The following is a 19,598-nucleotide window of genomic DNA, read 5'->3' on the forward strand; positions in this document are numbered from 1 at the left end:
TCATTTACTCCCACAGTATTGCCTCTGCTCTGTGATCTCAATTCTACAAACTGACTCTGGCCACCAAGGCTCTGTCCTGAGTCTTCTTCTCTCCTGTCTTTACACTCTTTTGCTTGGTGACCTCACCAGTGTCTGTGGCTTCAATGATATCTCTATGCCGCTGATTCTTTATTTCCATTTCTTTACATGCAGCTCTAGGATCTCTCTAGTCCTGCACCAACTGATGACTGGATATTCCGAATGGCTGAATTATCCTAACTCAACATGTTTAAGACAGAATTTATTATCTTACCCCCCAAAATCATCGCTCTTCTGACCTTCCCTGTTTCTGTCAAAGGCATCACTTCTTGCCCCCTCTCCTCCTAACATACCCAGTAAGTTGCCAGATTCTGCTTCTACCTGCCTCTCCTTTATTGGCCAGAAGGGTAGGGGATCATTCAGACCCCCTCCCTTTGGCCAAAAGCGGAAACGACAAAATATTAGGAGACCTCCTGTTTTATAGAGCTAAGGCCCAGCGAGCAAGCTGTGTCCTGAGTTTGGCAAAACAACAATCCTTTGCACCCACCCTCTGGATGATCTCACCCTCTGGCAGAATCACATAATTAACCAGGTGTTCTCTGAGCTCGGATAAGCACTTGACAAACTTGGAAAGTCCTGCAATGAATCAAACTTGTCACACTCTTGCTGTTACCCCTCATTGTCGGGGCTACAGCTCACGGTGCAGCTACAAATGTAAGCACTGAGATCTCCCCACACTGCCTTGGGCCCCAACACATCTGTCCTTGCTTGCAAGCCATTTTCCTCACTTTGAAAATTAAAATTAAACTTCCCTTTGATTGCTGATTCTCCTGTCTCTAGCCCGCTGTGTCTGGCTCTGGCCATTCACAGGTTAGAGGCCGGTTCTGTCCAGCTGACAATACAAAAGGCTCATGGCTATAAAAGTGTCCTATTCATGTGAATAACAATAATTTTTCTTCCCTTTCCCTTCTAGACCCCACCAAGTACCTTTGGTTACTATTAGAAAACAATCCCAACCCAGCCCTGCCCTGACAGCGCTACAGGTCACCCAGCAAGACAACATGGTAGGGCAGTACCAGCCGGTGGCTTGGGTCCACCTCCTGGCTCTGCTATTCAACCCCTGTGTGACCAGGAGAAAGTCGTGTGACTTTGGAGTTTCCTTATCGGCACAATGAGGAGATCGGGCCAGATGGATCTAAGGTCTATCTGAGGACCCTCTTTGGAAGCCCAGTGAAGGCCTATGGACCCTTTCTCGACATGTTTTAGAAAAATAATCGAAGTAAATACTACATTTCAATCAGAAGTTAGTGAAAATCAAGATGTAATTTTTTTTCCCAAGCCAAAGTCATGGACTCCAGGTTTAGAACCCAAGATCTAGTCACTTGGGAACTTCACACAAATCTAACAAGAATTCTGAATCCCTTCAGCCATCTTCCAGACTCCTTACTTTGTGGTGGCATCCCCCATTTTCTGCTCTCCTGCACTTCCCCTCTTCTCGTGGCTCTCTTTACTGCCCAAAGGGAAAGAAGGTGTAGCTGGGGGACAGCTGCTAAGCAGACTCTAACGGGTCTGCCCCTCCACTTCACCAGGGTTCCCTAATGTTCATTGGAAGGCACGCAGTGACCATGTTTGTCAGTACTGAGCCTTTGGTCCGGTGAACATTCTGCATTTTCCTTTATGCTTAACCATCTGTTCAGAAGGGCAGACACCAGGAGGGGATGAGGGAGGTGATTCTAAGAGGAATGGAGGCATAGCTTACCAAACCAACGATTAATAAAAAATATCTTCCCTCGGGCTCTTGAAAGACTTGGGGATCTGGTTCGGAGGGAGGCTGAAGATGGTGCCTTGGGAACACTTCTCTCCATATGACCAAGTGACCGATCCTTTGTTCTGACACTAATGGGAGCAGGCAATAATGCCGACAGTACGTGGCAATATCAAGAAGGTCATCCTTTGGCAAGTGGCTGCAGACCAAATACCCCTGAAAGGGAAGCATGGAGGGGGAAAGTCACCTCAAGTGATGTCTCTCGAGCTGTCTCCTAGGTTGTGGACAATAGAGTTCAATCTTTTTTCTTTTTTCTTTGGTGAGGCAATTGGGGTCAAGTGACTTGCCCAGGGTCACACAGCTAGTAAGTGTCAAGTGTCTGAGGCCGGATTTGAACTCAGGTCCTCCTGAATCTAGCGCTGGTGCTCTATCCACTGCACCACCCAGCTGCTCCAGCTCAATCTCTTTTAAAGAACGGAGTCGGTGGTGGCTAGGTGGTGCAGTGGATAAAGCACTGGCCCTGGATTCGGGAGGACCTGAGTTCAAATCCAGCCTCAGACACTTGACACTTACTAGCTATGTGACCCTGGGCAAGTCACTTAACCCTCATTGCACCGACCCCCCCCCCCAAAAAAAAATGAACATGACTAAACAACAAATAAGGTCTATTTAGTTTGTAACTTTGTAACTCTTGGGGCCTACACTGGGTTGAACACCTACATAAAGTAATTTGACAGACTAGGAGTAAGTCCTCTCAAAGTTTCCTAGGCTGTTTTCCAGGCAAGGGTCCATTTTGTGGAGGTGTTTGTTAGATTTTCGTAATAATCTGTTTCCCTAGAGGCGGCTTGGTTTTAGCCAGAGGAAGTAGTCTTGCAGTCCAAAGAGCCTCGCATGCTCAGTAGTGGTGCGATGATGGGCAATCTACTCTGTCCCTTTCTGGAATGGTGGACTACCCACCTCACAAAGTTGTGAATCACGAGACAAAATACAAATGTGAGTTGTTCTTTAGTCCCTGCTATAGCCTGCCGGGTGGGGGCCTTCGGGCAACACCCAGGACCTGGTGTTTGGTCCTGGAGAAATAACATACCCTTTTCATGTCACGTTAATCATCATAATAGCCAACCTTTATATCGCCCTTTGAGGTAAGCGCACGGATATTTCTGGTCTCATCTCGTAGATGAAGAAACTGAGAGTGGGGAAGATTAAATGATTTGGCCTGAGTCACTGTAGGAAGCAAGATTAAACAAGCCTCCACCTCCTGGCAAAGACCACAGCTCCCTGCCCCGAGATACCAAAGCTCTGCTTGTTCTCAAGTCACCATAAGAAGGTTGTACGGCTAGGACACCTCCAGAAAATGGACCCTTGCCTGGAAAACAGCCTAGGAAACTCTGAGATGACTTACTCCTACCTAGTCTGTCAACCCAGTGCAAGCCCCGAGAGAAGTCTGACTGCAGAGTTCCTTAGGACGCCAAGTTTAGGGCTTTCCCCGCCGCCTGCTTATAATTAATAAATAAAAGCTTCCCTTGATAGCTCCTGTCCTGAATATAACGTGAGAATCGTTTCATTAGCAGACACATAGATCGGTAGTGTCCGAGGTAGCCCCAGCATCCTCTCTACTTTACCACACTAGTCCCCGTTTATTAATCTTATAAAATGTTGTGAAGTCCTTTTTTAAAATTTCTGTTAATGGCCTCCTCCTCTCCCTGCCCCTCCTCTCCCCTCCTCCTCCCCCTTCCCTCCTCCCCTTCCTCCCCCCTCTCTTTCCTCCTCCTTGTCTTCTAGCCCCAAAATCTCAGGGTCGTTTTTCTTCCTTCTTCAGTTCCCACATACAATCGTTTCCACCTTACTAGAATCTATCCTCTTCTTTCCATTCTCAGCACTGGTGCCCGGGTAGGTCTGGGCCCCTTAACCCAGACTCTGACATCGCCTCCTGCCTGGTCTCCCAGCCACCTTTCTCCCTCCAGTCTCTCCTCCACACCATTAGCACAATCAGCTTCCTAAAGCACAGTTCTCATCATGTTACTCCCCTTCTCCAAAGCCTTCAAAGGCTGTCCACCCCTTTTTGTTATTGTTCAGTCATTTCAGTCATGTCTGATTCTGGGGTTTTCTTGGCAGAGTCAGGAGTGCTCTGCCATTTCCTCATCCAGCCCATTTTACTGAGGAAACTGAGGTAAACAGAGTTAAGTGACTTGCCCAGGGTCACACAGCTAGTAAGTGTCTGAGGGTGTTTTTGAACTTGGGTCTTCCTGACTCCAGGCTTGAGCTCTGTGTACTGTGCCACTAAATATACCTTAATGATACCTCAATTTGCTTTACTTAGAATATCACTGTTTTATTTTGATTTAATATTTTTTTTTCAATTTTAAAACAAAATAATGAATACTAGCAGTCTGTCCTATCATGCTAAAAGATTCAGGTTCAAGGCTTTGCACTTTTGCACAAAAGAGCAGTTTCACACACACTCAGCTCTTTCAAATCACAGACCTTCCCCATCTTCTACTTAGTTCTGATTTTTCAGAATAAGAAAAAATATAAACCATTGATTACTGTCTATATGCGTATAGCTACTAATACTTCATTTTACTAACATTGTACCGATGTTAAATGAAAAGGATGAAATAATTTACAAATGTGACAAATTCTGGTAAAAGTTATTTCAGGTTTGTCTTAAGATAAAAACTATGACATGTTACAAAAATTTCCAGTTTTAATCCCGCAGTTTTCTCACCTTATAAAAGAGAGAACACCCCAGTATTGTGTACAGACGCCTCATGTCGTAGTAATCTTCAGACTGAAAACAAGACAACACACCATTGCAGTCAATTTAAGGTTTTGAGCAGTTCTTTGTCTCTTCCTGCGTCTTACATTGATGCCTCAATGGTGTGGAGACAGCTCTGGCCTCAAGAAGGCTTAGCACATAGCCGGCACTTCATGTCTACTGACATTGGATGGGGAGCAGAGGAAGCGGGTGGAAGGTATAGTCCAGGGCTGGGGTTTAGCAAGGGATATGGTCCTAAGACTGGGGGGCCAGAGGATTGAGATTAGAACTCAGTTTAAGAGTTGAGCTGGTAGGGGCAGCTAGGTGGCACAGTGGATAAAGCATGGGCCTTGGATTCAGGAGGACCTGAGTTCAAATCCAGCCTCAGACACTTGACACGTACTAGCTGTGTGACCTTGGGCAAGTCACTTAACCCCAATTGCCTCACCAAAAAAAGAAAAAAAAAAGCTGAGCTGGTTAGCTACAGGGCGAAGGCTGAAGGGTAGAGAGCCCTCCCAATAAGGAAGAAGAATACATTTGGAAGGAGTGGGGCCTGGAGAGACGAGATGATAGGAGGGGATGGCGTCAGATGATAGGAGCGTCAGAGGGACCCACGACAGAGCCGCCCCACATGTGGATGGATGTGGAATGGAGGAGGACATGGTGAAGAGGAGCCTGAGGAAGTGGAAGGCCAGGGTGCGTGAGGGGACAGTGAAACCCCTGGTGCAGGGGCAGGAGACGGGACGAGGGGGTGCTGGGCCCCCTGAGAAAGGAGAGAGAATGACCCCCTCTGACCTCAGAGGGACTGGTCCTTCTCTGAGACACTTCACGCATTCCAGTTTGTGTTGAATTGACTTTAGCACATACCCTCTCCTCTCTGTCAGCATCTAAGTCCTGTGAGGGAGAAGAATGTTTCACTGATCCGTGGACCCTGAGGGCTTAGCACTTTGTATTTATTTCATGGGTTCTTCAGGCCTGAAGAACCCTCATTCTTCTGGTGCTACTCAGCCGGTCTGCCTCTCCAGTCTTCATGCTCTGGCAAGCAGGCTGACAGCGTGGGCCCTGAGGCCCTGAGGGAGCTGCCCTCCCTGCCCCTGCCTCCTGCAGAGACTCCATGGGCACTCCCAAACCCTGTCCACCTCCTCAACTCTGCCCAGGCCTGCCATGAGGAGGAAGACACCAAACACCAAGCACCATTTCAAAGCCGGTCCTCAAAATGGGAAGAAATCTCTGGAGCACATTTCTCTTATAAAAGTCTAATTTCTTTTCTTTTCTTTTCTTTGCAATGGCGGTTAAGTGACTTTCCCAGGGTCACACAGCTAGTAAGTGTCAAGTGTCTGAGACAGAATTTGAACTCAGGTCCTACTGACTCCAGGGCCGGTGCTTTATCCACTGAGCCACCTAGCTGCCCTCAAAAGTCTAATTTCTAAAACAGAATGCCCAATTCTGAAGAAAAAGACGACTCTGATAAATGGTTAAAGGATTGGATAGAGTGCTAGATCTGGATTCAGGGAGAAACTTATCTTCCTTTCTTTGAATGTTACAGAGATGATGAGAGGAGGGGGCTTCAGGGAAACCTGGGAAGACCTGGATGAATCAATGCAGAGGGAAGTGAGCAGAACAACTTAAACAGTAACAAGTCTTGTCAAGACAACAGCTTTTAAAGACTTAAGGTTTTTTTGTTTTGTTTTGTTTTCCAGAGCAATCAGGGTTAAGTGACTTGCCCAGGGTCACATAGCTAGTAAGTGTCAAGTGTCTGAGGCCAGATTTGAACTCAGGCCCCCTGAATCCAGCACCACCTTGCTGCCCCCAGATTTAAGATTAATGAAGTAATCAACCGTGATTCCAGAGGACTCAAGATGAAACAGGAATCCCACCTCTCAGCAGGGAGGTGAGAGACTCAGGGCACATACACACAGGCATATGTGTATACATGTTTGCACATATGAGCACAAGCATACATATAAACACATATAGGATATGACTGATGGGGGTATTTGTTTTCCTTGAAGATATACATATTTATGTACATACACATAGATTTGTTATAAGGGTTTTGTTTTTCTTTCTTTTTCAGTGGGGATGGGGGTGGTGGGAGGGAGAAAAGGTGGGTTTTCATTAACTGGAAAAAATAAAATGAAAATGGAAAAAAACCCAACAACTCCATGAAATTGTGTCAATTTCTTCTCTCACCAGTTCTGCAAAGTCTGCCGCCTCGAAATCATTTAGTGCCATGTCAATTTCCATCTGAAAAAAGAGCATAATATAAACAGAACCCGAAATTATTATAAATACATTCACTGGCAAAATCGCTGAGGAGGGAGGTCAGAATGAATCGGTATTTTCCCCTCTCCATTACTTGTGGAGAAATACTACACCCCTTTCCTTTTGGTAATTATAAAACAATTACTGGGTAGTCTTTAAAATACAGGCACCATCAATAAAATACTAATTAGGAGAAGTAGGTTTCAACCTGCATTCAACGCAAAGCAGTCTAACCTGCTCATGGAGTTCTAAATAAACATGTTTTTTTTAAAACATTTTAACAATGTTCTTAAGAGCAAACAATCCTTCAATCTGAATCGCCTCAAAGGCCAAGCAAAAATGTTAAATTTCTATGTAATTTTCCATAGTGTAGATTTTTTTTAAAGGTAAAACACCAATGTCCCCATGACTGCCCCTTCCGCAGAGCGTTTGGTACAAAAACCACGCTGAATGGAGGAAGAAGAGAATGAAGCTCCCTGGGGATCTGGCACAGGATGACGATACAACTAAGCCACTGGGAACTCTGCCGTCATGTAGGATTTAGGTTTTGTTGCTATAGAAATGTTCCGGAGTGTCTGACTCATTCTCAGAGGCGTCCAAACTGCAAGGAGAGCTCAGGAGGAGTTTTATTTTTGTTACACGAATTTAAACCGACTGAGAGGCTAGGAATGAGGTTGGTTGACAAATGTGCTGCGTGTTGGGCGGCAACACTTCTTAAAAAGCCAAGACATTCATTCCCTGCAGAGCTAAGGGAAACACAATGTTGGCCAATATGATAGAATCTTCTGAAACATTAGTTTCAGCTCTTAACACGTCCACACTCATGGATGACCCATAGTTCTCACCATCTAGCACAGACTCTGTAGGTGTGTGTGTGTGTGTGTGTGTGTGTGTGTGAAGGAGAGTCCTGGTTTCAGACACTGGCTAGTGGGTGTGCTGCCCCAATTACTGAGCTATGGCACAATGCCCCGGCATTTCTCTGGTTGGCCTTTGATGTCTTTTAAGAAACAACGTGATGGGGGGCAGCTAGATGGCAGCTAGATGGATAGAGCACCAGCCCTGGAGTCAGGAGGACCTAAGTTCAAATCCGGCCTCACACTTAACACTCACTAGCTGTGTGACCCTGGGCAAGTCACTTAACCCCAATTGCCTCGAAGAAGAAGAAGAAGAAGAAGAAGAAGAAGAAGAAGAAGAGAAAAGAAAAGAAAAGAAACAATGTGATGGGGGCAGTTAGGTGGTGCAGTGGATAAAGCACTGGCCCGGCAGTCAGGAGGACCTGAGTTCAAATCTGCCCTCAGACACTTGACAATTACTAGCTGTGTGACCCTGGGCAAGTCACTTAACCCTCAATGACCTGCAAAAGAAAAAAAAAAGAAAAGAAAGAAACAATGTAATGTTAATGTTGGGTTAATGTTTCTTCTCCAATCTACTCCAGCATATCCCAAGGGGGGAAAAAAAAATCAAAGTAAAACATTTACATGATTGGTGAAAAGTGCCTATGCCTCACTCATCCAGATCAGAGTAACAGGTCTCAATTCTGAAGGACGTAGGATGAAGGTGCTGTCCATCTCCAGAGAAAGAACTGGTGGAACCCGAATGCGGATTGAGAATACTTTTTCTTAACTTTCTTTATTTTCCTTGTGGTTTTTTTGGGGGGATCTGTTTTCTTTCATAGCCTGACTTACATGGGAACGTGTTTGGCATGACTACCCATGTCAAACTGAATGCCTTCCCAATGAGGGAGGGATTGGAGGAGGGGAGAGAATTTGGAATTCAAAATTTGAAAAAAAGGATATTAAAAGTATTTTTACATAGAATCAGGAAAAAAGAAAATATTAAATTAAGAGTAACAGGTATAAAGGTTAGCCCCCAGGTCATCTGGGTCTAGACAACACGTGAACACAAGTATTTATACAGAATTGCTTTTTTTTTTTGGTGAGGCAATGGGGGTTAAGTGACTTGCCCAGGGTCACACAGCTAGTAAATGTCAAGTGTCTGAGGCTGGATTTGAACTCAGGTCCTCCTGACTCCAGAGCCAGTGTTCTATCCAACTGTACCATGTAGCTGCCCCTAGAATTTCTTTCTTTCTTTCTTTTTTTTTGGTGTGAGGCAATGGGGGTTAAGTGACTTGCCCAGGGTCATACAGCTAGTAAGTGTCAAATGTCTGAGGTCGGATTTGAACCCAGGTCCTCCTGACTCCAGGGCTGGTGCTCTATCCACTGCGCCACCTAGCTGCCCCTAGAATTGCTTTCTTAAAACAGGAAGCTGTAGAGCTGGTATAGCCCTACTGTCTAACATAGCCAGAGCGGGAAAAATCAGTTTTTTTAAAAGTAAACAAAAATCAGGGGCGGGTGTGTCTATGGCCTTTAGCTTTTAACTTCTTTGTGGGGAATTTCAAGACATCCTGTCAGAAGATAAATAAGAGTCGCTGTTTAAAGGAGAAAATACTATACCTGCTTATCTTGTCCCCCATACTTGAAGACTTGGCCCTACATCTTCTTTATTATTTGCCATAGGATCAATCCAATCCAATAAGCATTTATTAAGCACCTACGGAGTTCCAGCCACCGGATCGCTGGGGGTACAATTAGTAAAAAGACAGGAGCTGGAAGGGACCCTGGAGTCCAGCACTGGCATCTCAAAGGTGAGGAAACTGGGGCCCACACAGAGCATAAGTGTTGGAGCCTTCCTTGAGTCCCGAGTCCACTTTCTCCTGACGCCCCATCTTGCCTCCCTCACCAGATCTAGAAGTTTCTAGAGGGTAAGGTTCTCCTGTTCCCCACCCCCTTAGCATCTGATATAGTGATGAGCTGGTGGCACAGTCAGGAATTTTCCCGACAGGGAAAGAGCCAAGGCGTCTTGTAGACGTGAGTTCCATGACAGAGCAAGACGTGCGGCCGGACTTACGGAATTCCCAGCGCACGGCCCTGTTGATACATAGCCCTCGAAGTATGAAAAGTTACAACCTCTCATAGGGAAAGACCAGTTAAGTGTATAAGATGAAACTCTGAAATGAACTGGCTAAATCCAGACATGTCTGTTATCACGAGTTAGCTCGGCACTGAGCAGCTCCACTCGTAGAGGGTAAATAGGGGCTGACTCCAAAGAGGCCACAGCCTACGAAGAGCGCACCTGAGCCCTGAGTTCCAGGGAGGGGCTTTCACCCAGACACAGGGTCAGGGAACGGTGACTGTCTTCAGGAGGGATGTGTCAGGACTAAGGTGACCGGCCTTACTGTTATTGGTCCTACTGTATCTCTGGGTGGAAGAATGAGGCCTGAGTCAGGCAGGTGTCTAACCTGGACAGACACCAGGAATCCTCCCGTTTCAGGAGTAAGGCCGTTAATAAATGCCGTGGTTTAGAACAGGGTGATGGTGAAGGCTAAACCAAGTAAAGCAAGTTCTGTTTAATTTCCTTCTTCTTTGTAGCTAAGATAGTGCTTTAAGGAAGGACCTTCCTCAGGCTGTCTCCTTTTCCTAGTTAGCAGCACAATGCGTCATAAACCCCCAAGCTCCCACAATGTTTTGCTCCCCCGTAATGTATTTGCATAATGCAGTAGTAAGCCTGGCCACAGAAGTACAACCTCATTTGAAAAGTCTAAATGACAACCTAGAACGATAAAGCCAGAGTCAGTCGCTCGTTGTCCGATTCTTCCCTCTTCCCTGATGGAATGTCAGTGAGAAAGGGTTGCTTCTTTCCCTGAACTAATGTTCCCCTGCTCCCAGCTCAGTGTCCAGCACAGAGAAGGTGCTTAAGAAAACACTCCCTGGCTAACTGATTGATCTCACCCTCCTACCCATAACTGCCTGAGGAGAGAAGACGGACTGGTCATGTTCTTGACTATTTGGGGAGCCCAAGGTTACCTGCGTTTCCTGTGGAAGGGTGAGCCACTGGACACCAGGCAGAGTGTCGATGAACAGGGAGCTGGAGGCATCGTAGGACTGAGCGCCAGTCCTGGAGTAAAGCAGCTCAGGCTGAATCGCTCTTTGGAAGAACAGGTTGAAAAAGTGATCCAAACGAGCGACGTTCTCGGCCTCACTGAAGGCGCTGCAGAAATGTGAATGTGAAGTCAGAACGACACTGTCTGTTACGTGACACTGAAGTCAGCAAGCTCGATCTCTCGCTTGAATTTCATTTCCCCTATGATACAGGTGACTTCTGGTCTTCCCTGAGTGGCAGGGACTGAACACATGGGATCTACCACCATCCCTTTTTAAAAGGCTTGTATAAAATTCTGCTGGAAGGAGGCTTACACTATGAAGGTTACAATGATGTTATGGCCAATTTTCAAGGGTCTATAAATGCATGATGCTGAAAAGTAGGGGAGAGGGAAGGAATAAGCATTTATTAAGCACCTATTAAGTGCTTTACAATAATTATCTCATTTGATCCTCACAACAACCCTGCAAGAGAGGTGCCTTATCCCCATTTGACAGGAGGGGAAACTGGGGCAAATAGAGGCTAAGTGACTTGTCCCAGTGTGTGAAGCTGAATTTGAACATAAGACTTCCTGACTCCAGCTGAGACACCAGCTGCCTAGGTACACAGAGGACCTTTTCTTTGATTTCTTTAGGTGTACAGGGGTATCACTGGATCAAAGGGTACAAACAGGCTAGTAACCTGGGGATCAGGAACTTAAATTTTTTTTTTTGGATAACTGCATTTCTTTTTGTTGTTGTTTTGGTTTTGTTTTGTTTTTTTGGTGAGGCAATTAGGGTTAAGTGACTTGCCCAGGGTCACACAGCTAGTAAGTGTTAAGTGTCTGAGGCCGGATTTGAACTCAGGTACTCCTGACTCCAGGGCTGGTGCTCTATCCACTGTGCCACCTAGCTGCCCCTTGCCCCTGCATTTTTTTTTTTTTTAGTGAGGCAATTGGGGCTAAGTGACTTGCCCAGGGTCACACAGCTAGCAAGTGTTAAGTGTCTGAGGCCGGATTTGAACTCAGGTACTCCTGACTCCAGGGCCGGTGCTCTATCCACTGCGCCACCTAGCTGCCCCGCCCCTGCATTTTTAAACCTCTTTTTTTTTCTTTTTAGAAATTAAGAAGTGAAGTTTTTTCCCCCAGGTTAGTAAAGGCAAATATTGATAATAATGACAATTTTGGCATGGGGTTGGGAGTAGAAACGATTCAACTACAAGCAGAAACAAGGAAGGACACTAAGCCTTGCCACATAAGTTCAGTGTTATCTCTAATATACCTTTTTGCCTTTCAAGGGCAAAGAGTGATCTGGTAAAAAAGTCACAAAGTTAATTATTCAACGCATACAGTATTTACCTGTTTAAAGAACCATACATAAACTTTAAGGTTTGGGCAACATCTTCTATCATGTTCCGTAGCTGAGGAAGAGGAACCCTAGAAAAGCAAACAGTATTTATTCATTCACAGGTCTATGTCCGGTTTTTTTTTTTTTCAGCCCCTTAGGTTCCTGGGGGAGCAGGATCTTAATGTCCTAAGCCAGAAGACCACCTGCTTTGCTCTTTCCTGCAGTTATTTGCATTTGGGGTGACTGTGAGCACCATGGGGGGGGGGGCTGTGTCTGATGTAATCTCTGTATCTCCCCCGGACCCTGCACACAGACCTCTGCACAAAGCGTATGCTTAATTGGGGTGGCCTGCAGGCAGCTGACCACCAACTTGGCTTTTGCTGAGGAGCCTCCACTCCATCTCTGAGTAGAGACCCTCCTCTAAGATCTGCTCTTGCTACATTTCCTTCCTCTGGGCTTGGCTTCATTTCCTCTGTTTTGGTCCTGCTCAGTGGGCTATTTATCCCAGTCCATTCACTCCGGACCAACTCCCACTGGCCTTCATTCGGTTCTTTCTGAATCCACAATTTCACTAAAGAGCACTTTGCTTCTTCACAATTTCAGCAACCAGAACCCTCCTGGGCAGTCCAGGTGGTGGGAAGACCTGCCACAATCCCTGGGTTCATTCCCCCTGCCTTCTGCCCTTGTCCAGGGTGCTGAAGTGCCTCCACTGCTTGGGTGAGATGGAGGTCCTCCCAGCCTGCCAGCTCCCTTTCCTCTACTGCCCCCCAGACCCCTCAGCCCTGTCATCTTACCAACTAATGTGATCTGAGCACCCCTGGGCCTGTAGGACTACCAGAAGCTGGACTCAGATTAGAGCGTGGCTCCTGGCGAGCCAGGCACCTCAATTTTCCTTTTTATGTGCCAGGCTCTGCGCAAAGGCTTTTTACAAATGGCAACTCATTTGATCCTTAACTACTGGGGATGTGTGTGTGTATGTGCTATTATTTCCCGTTTTACAGTGGAAGAAATGAAGAAAACAGAGGCTAAATGACATGCCCAGGGTCACACAGCTAGGAAGTATCTGAGGCCAGATTTGAACTCAGGTTTTTCTGACTCCAGGCTTCATTAGCATTGATGTGAGCTTGGACAGAGTAAGCCACCATTTTTCCTGGGAGGTTTCAGCAATGCCTTTCCTCAAACAGTTTAAAATATTTACCACCCCCCCACTCCCACATATTTATATTTTATCACATCCATCTTTTGTCTCCCCTCTCTGAAGTTACTCTTTGATCACTTTTTTGCAGAAGGGACGCTTTCCCCAAAACCTCCTCTGGGAATCTTGCTATGTGATGAAAGCTTTGTGATCAACAAGGTCTCTGTCATCTCTGAATAATTAACAGAAAAGAACTCTAATCTCACCTGCATTATCAAAACTAGGCTAAAAATGCAGCAATCGCCACTTTGGCCAACCTTTCTCACCTAAACACTTGGTAGAGTAGAGAGTAGAACATTTATCTGTCAATTGGGTTCTCAAAAACTGTATTACTTGCATAAAATCCCCATTTCTGTGTGTCTCTGATCACCCTCTGGAAGATGAGAGGTGATAAGGTTTCTGAGGCTGGGCTGCTAGAGGGAACTAGAGATCAGCATTAATGGGGGTGGCTAAACCCACTTCTCTGGGATTACTCTCAACACCCCAACTCCTCTGGCTTCCCATTTTCTTTTTCTTTTTTTAGTGAGGCAGTTGAGGTTAAGTGACTTGCCCAGGGTCACACAGCTAGTAAGTGTTAAGTGTCTGAGGCTGGATTTGAACTCAGGTCCTCTTGAATCCAGGGCTGGTGTTCTATCCACTGCACCACCTAGCTGCCCCTGGCTTCCTATTTTCAATGCTGTTGTAAATTATATAACAGAAATACAAAATACCTTAGTTAAGCACAAAGAGGGTACATACCCAAATATTAAGGAATAGTCTCAATTTGAAAGGAAAGGATAAGATGATGTGATGACTCATGGCGTTATTGCTGTTGCTGATACACATCTGGACAAGCCAGTCCATGGGCAAAGGGAGTCTTCATCCTTCGAAGATGTCGAAGGCCAATATGACATGATACGGCCTCTGCATTTTACTGCCTCCCCACCCCCATATAGAAGAGAATTTAAAGAGGAAAGAATTGGGGGAGAATTAGGACTAGTCAAGATGCTGAATTCACATAACAAATAATGTTTGACAAGAGGATTAGTAGGGGTCCAGGTTGTGGCTGGGGAAATCCCTGCAATGGGGTTATCTTTGAAAAAGCAAGTCATGCCAGGCTTAATAACTAAAACATGGATTGTCTTAGTCGGGGTATACCTAGTATGTTCTAACAAAACCACATGCAATCTTGCGGCCTCTTTGCCCTCTGCACAATACCCTTCGACACCACGCAGTTTAGCTTTCGAATGAAAACTGAATATTTCAAATGAAATGTCTTTTGCAACCGATTTCAAAGCATAAAAGAAAAGAAACACCCAACTCACTCTTCAGCAGGAAGTCCAATTAATAACAATTTGTCATCTTCCTTCCAGTAAGCCACATGTACTAATTTGTCATTTAAAGAAAGTGATGAGCTAGAAAAATCAAGCCAGAAGGTCATAAAGATTATGAGGTGATAAACAAGTTATCTTACTCATCTAATATTACGTATGGTGTGTTTTGTGGGTTACGCGATGAATGAGCAGATTCCCTAAAATATGACTGTGACACAGGAGAAATGAGATATTGGATGTGAATAAAAATGTATGAAAATACATTATAAATTTTTTCAGAAATACATTTTAATAACAGTCAGATGCCAAATAAAACTGTCGAGTGGAAGCTTCTTGTTAAGCATTTACCCAAAACATTTCTAAACAGAGAGCTTTCAGATGAGTTAACAATATTAAAATGTTGTAATGCTCTTGCTCAGAAATGGAAAAATAATACATGAGATAATTACCCTTACAACTCAAGAGGAAAAGCAGATCATATTTACTGAGCCTCTTCTGGGTGCAGAATATTGGATTAAGGTCCACAGGATTTCCAGCGAGCTGGAGCCTTGGAGATAAACTCCCTCATTTTGGGTTTTTGGAGCCCAGAGCCCAGAGCAGGCAATGATTGCAGGCAGATGCATGTGTGTTTTAATGTAAGCTGGAATTAATTAATAGCACGGCATTTGTGCAGCATCTGTTTCTTTGGACACTCTCATGCTCTGCGGTATGCGGTCATAATCTGATGCTGATGGCCTTCTTCCTACTCCACTCCTCTAGGATCAAGGCCCAGGAGCCCTCCTTGGCTTTTCTCTCCCCTCCTCCCTCTATTGCCCCTCAGCTACAAGTTTTGTTTCTCGTAGTCCCTCAACATCTCTCCATCTGTCCCCTTCTCTCAGCTCACACATAGCCTTATCCTCTAGTGCAAACCCTCAGAACCTCTTGCTGGCTCAATGGCTTTGTAGTTTGGTTTTGTCGTTGTTGTCTCTTCCTTCTTCAATCTCTCCTTGACACAGCTGCCCAAATAATATTTCTTTCTTTTTTCCTTTTTTTTTTTGGTGAGGCAATTGGGGTTAAGTGTCTTGCCCAGGGTCACACAGCTAGTAAGTGTTAAGTGTCTGAGGCTGGAATTGAACTCAGGTACTCCTGACTCCAGGGCCGGTGCTCTATCCACTGCACCACCTAGCTGCCCCTACTCAGTACTTTCAAGGTCCTAGCTTTAAACTTTGCGGGTAACTATTTCTACTTATACAGTAGTTTATGAGCCCCCACCAGTGTCATTTCCATGAAGAGAGTTCTTATTAATACTTAATTAGCAGTAGCAACAACAACAAAAGGTAACCAGAAAAACAGCAACCAAATGATACACAATATTTATATAACATTCTATCTATTAGCCTGAATCACCTTCCCTCTCCAATGTGTTGTGTGTGTAGCGAGAATGGTCATTACACTTAAAAGTTCTAGGGTAGTAAGTTATACATGTGGCCAGGACAACTCCCAACTTTGGACTGCAGACTTCAATACCATCTCTAAGGAACTGTCCGTAAAAGTTCCTTGATGAGACCGGCTTCTGGGTGAACAAATGTTTATGCTATTGAGATCAATCAATTACCAAGTGTTTATTAAGCACTTCCCATCGCTAGAGTGCTAGAGATACAAGTACAAAGAATTAAGTCACACACACTTGCAATGAGCTTACATTCTAACAGGGGCTTTGGGGGCGGGGTGGGAATGATTCATGCTGTGTTGGGAGCTTAACATGCTGCCACACACAGCATTTTAGCTGGATGCACAGATCTACTAGTCTGAGGCTTCTCGAATGCTCTGCTTTGCATGCTGCTCCACTTCTCAGCTGGACTTGCTCTTGGACAGCAACTCTGTAACCATCACTGCGGGCTTCAGACTTAGATGATGCCTTTGGCTGAAACAGTGTTATGAACTTTCAGGGAAAGGTAGTAAACCCTCATCCCCACACTGGCAAAGGCCTCTTTAGTTCTGCTCCTTTGGCAGGATTTGTCCTCTCCTCCACTTCTCAGCCACAACAGGCACAGTGGAGAAATGTATCTTCTGTCTTTTCTGCTTCTCTTCATCTCAGCAGCAAATTGGCAACAGAAAACAAAACATATTTTCTGCATGCTTCCTTCTTCTTAGCAAGTGGTGACAGGGAGCAAAGGATAGGCTCTCCAGCATTTCACAGGCAAATAAGCCAGGGCAGTGCCAGAACACTCAGCAGAGGTAGGCCGCAGAAAGGTGGGCATCAAAGGCCACCCATGCCACATCCTCAGACCCTGTATAAATGATACGCTCTCTCCTACCTGCAGGACACTGCACAAGGGTTACTCCGTGTCTGGAATGCATACCCTCCTCCCCTCTGTAAGGACCCTCAACCTTCTTCAAAGCTTCCTTCACAAGCCCTTTCCCGACTCCTTCCAGTTAGGATTTTCTTATTGACTATGACATTACTTTGTCTTCTATAGACTTCAGATTTACTTACTGGAGTACAAGCTGCTTTTTCCCTTAAGTTTCTTGAAGGCAGGGATTGTTTAACTTTTGGTTGCATTCTCAGTGCCTGACCCAAGGCCTTGCACTTAGTAGGTGCTTATATTGCATGTTTTTCTACTTATAAATTCAATTCCATTAAGCATTTACTAAGCACCAGCCCAGCACCAGATATTAACACATCATTAATAACTGAAGCTTGGAGTGCATCATTTCAGTTGAGGATGAGGTCAAAAGTAAGGCTTCAAGGGATTGATGTTAGTGTGAGATGAGAAAACAGAGTATATCTGTGAGGAAAGCTTTTAGTGGCTCTGAAAGAGAGGAGGGATGTAGCTTGAAGGGCTAGTAGGTAGAGAGATAAAATTTTTTAAAAAATTTATTTTTGCAGGGCAATGGGGGTTAAGTGACTTGCCCAGGGTCACACAGCTAGTAAGTGTCAAGTGTCTGAGGCCGGATTTGAACTCAGGTACTCCTGAATCCAGGGCCGGTGCCACCTAGCTGCCCCCTGATAAAACATTTCTTAAGAGTGGGCACTGTTGTAACAGGATTAATGCAGAAATAGGATTAATGTTATTATGTGTATATATATATGTGTGTGTGTATATATATGTATATGTATATGTATATGTATAGAGATATATAGATATAACCTATATCAGATTACCTGCTATCTAGGGGAGGGGGGAGGGAGGGGAGGGAGGGAGAAAAATCTGAAATTGTAAAGCATGTATAAACAAAAGTTGAGAACTATCTTTACATGTAATGGAAAAAATAAAATACCTCAAAACCTGAAAAAAAAAAAGAGTGGGCACTGTGCTGAGCACTGGAGATACAAATACAAGTAAGCAAGACAATTCCTGCCCTCTGAGAACATATATTTGAAGGTGATAAGACAATAGACAGGGGGCTAGAAAGGGGAGGAAGGAAATGCACCCCACACAGCGGCATGGACCGAGTTGCCTGGGAAGTAAGTGTCACGGAGGCCTGGTTCTAGGAAGAAATGTCAGAAGTTCACCTATCAGAGCCTGGCTTCCCAGGGGCAGAGCTAAGATTCTAGTGGGAGAGCCAAGGACGACGGCATGAGTGTGGGCAGTATGGCAAGGAGATGGTCAGACTTAAAATAAGAAGACTACCCATACTTCTTCTTTACCTTATAAGGTTCTAAAGAATGATACAGACAATTTAAAAATGATTTCTGTTCTTAATGAGGGCATGAAGCAGTGGCCCACCACAGAAAGGAACAGCTGAATAAACCAAATAGTGCCCAAGTTATGCTTTCTGGGCAATGACTTAAAATTCTCATGATAATTTGAAAATTTGGGGTCAGTATAACTTTATTAAAAATCAAGCTTTCTTCTTTATTACAAACTTGACAACCATCAACAGACACAAACATTTCCGTATTTAGAAAAAGAGGCTTTTATATGAAATTGTGTATCTCTATTGTGCATGACTTTTTTTTTTTAAGTGAGGCAATTGGGGTTAAGTGACTTGCCCAGGGTCACACAGCTAGTAAGTGTTAAGTGTCTGAGGCCGGATTTGAACTCAGGTGTTCCTGACTCCAGGGCCGGTGCTCTATCCACTGCACCATCTAGCTGCCCCTTGTGCATGACTTTTTAATAATAATAGCTAACATTTACATAGCACTTATGCTGTGCTAAGTGCTTTACAATTATTATCTCATTTGAGCCTCACACTGAGATTATTATTCTCATTTTACAGATGAGGAAACTGAGGCAAACAGAAATTAAGTGACTTGCTCTGTGTCACGTAGCTGTCTGAGGCCAGATCTGAACTCAAGTCTTCCTGACTGCAGGCCCAGAATCTATTCACTGTGCCACCAAGCTGGCTCCTGCATTGCGTGTTTGCCCGTGACCCCTTCTGGACTTCTTATTGCTTCTCTTCCGAGTTTTAAAATGTTTCAATGACGTTATTTCTCTCCTTTTTTGGCATCGCTATCTTTAGTCTATCACTTCTCCCGTCGTTAACTACTGACTCCCTACACCCTGTCCCCAAATGCCCTCCTTTGTTGGAAAAAAAGAAAAAGTATAATCAAGGAATACAAACAGATACGTTGGTCATGCTTGAAGATGTATGACTCATTCTGCCATCCATAGACCATTTACCGCTCTGACAAAAGGTGGAAAGTAGGACTGAATCACCAGTCTTCTGGGATCCTATTTGGTAACAGAAATGATCTGATTTCTTAGCCTTTCAAGGTTGTTTTCCTTTACAACATTGTAGTCATTCAGAGAGGTGATGGATTCAATAAGCAAAGTGAGACATACATGTTTGAATGCACACAATGTAGAAATGCACTTTGTCTCGCTATGCACAGGTTACAAGGACTGTATTTTTCTTTTAAGTTGGGGGAGTTGGAGAGAGACAAAGAAAACCTTCTTAATTAAAGATAAAATGAAAATTTATAAGATTGTACTCAGTGTGTAAATTGCCTTCAGGCTTTGCTCACTATATCAGTTCATAGAAATCTTTCTGGGTTTCCCTGAATCCTTTCCCTTTCATTACTTCTTATGGGTCA

The 19,598-nt window shown here is 44.6% G+C and overlaps 1 protein-coding gene across 2 annotated transcripts in view; it reads right to left on the minus strand.

Annotated features, from left to right (window-relative positions):
• INTU (inturned planar cell polarity protein) overlaps nucleotides 1–19,598 on the minus strand; it is an 84,284-nt gene that overhangs the window by 20,080 nt on the left and 44,606 nt on the right. For both annotated transcript variants that reach the window (XM_043973138.1, XM_043973136.1), the window contains exons 6-11: nucleotides 14,570–14,659; nucleotides 12,082–12,159; nucleotides 10,670–10,853; nucleotides 6,735–6,788; nucleotides 4,512–4,574; nucleotides 1,778–1,999 (exon numbers count right to left, since the gene is read on the minus strand). In XM_043973138.1, coding sequence (XP_043829073.1) covers nucleotides 1,778–1,999; nucleotides 4,512–4,574; nucleotides 6,735–6,788; nucleotides 10,670–10,853; nucleotides 12,082–12,159; nucleotides 14,570–14,659 — 691 coding nt within the window. The remainder of the gene's footprint in view (nucleotides 1–1,777; nucleotides 2,000–4,511; nucleotides 4,575–6,734; nucleotides 6,789–10,669; nucleotides 10,854–12,081; nucleotides 12,160–14,569; nucleotides 14,660–19,598) is intronic.

The sequence above is a fragment of the Dromiciops gliroides genome, chromosome 6 (genome assembly GCF_019393635.1).
Source record: "Dromiciops gliroides isolate mDroGli1 chromosome 6, mDroGli1.pri, whole genome shotgun sequence".
Taxonomy (NCBI): Eukaryota; Metazoa; Chordata; class Mammalia; order Microbiotheria; family Microbiotheriidae; genus Dromiciops; species Dromiciops gliroides.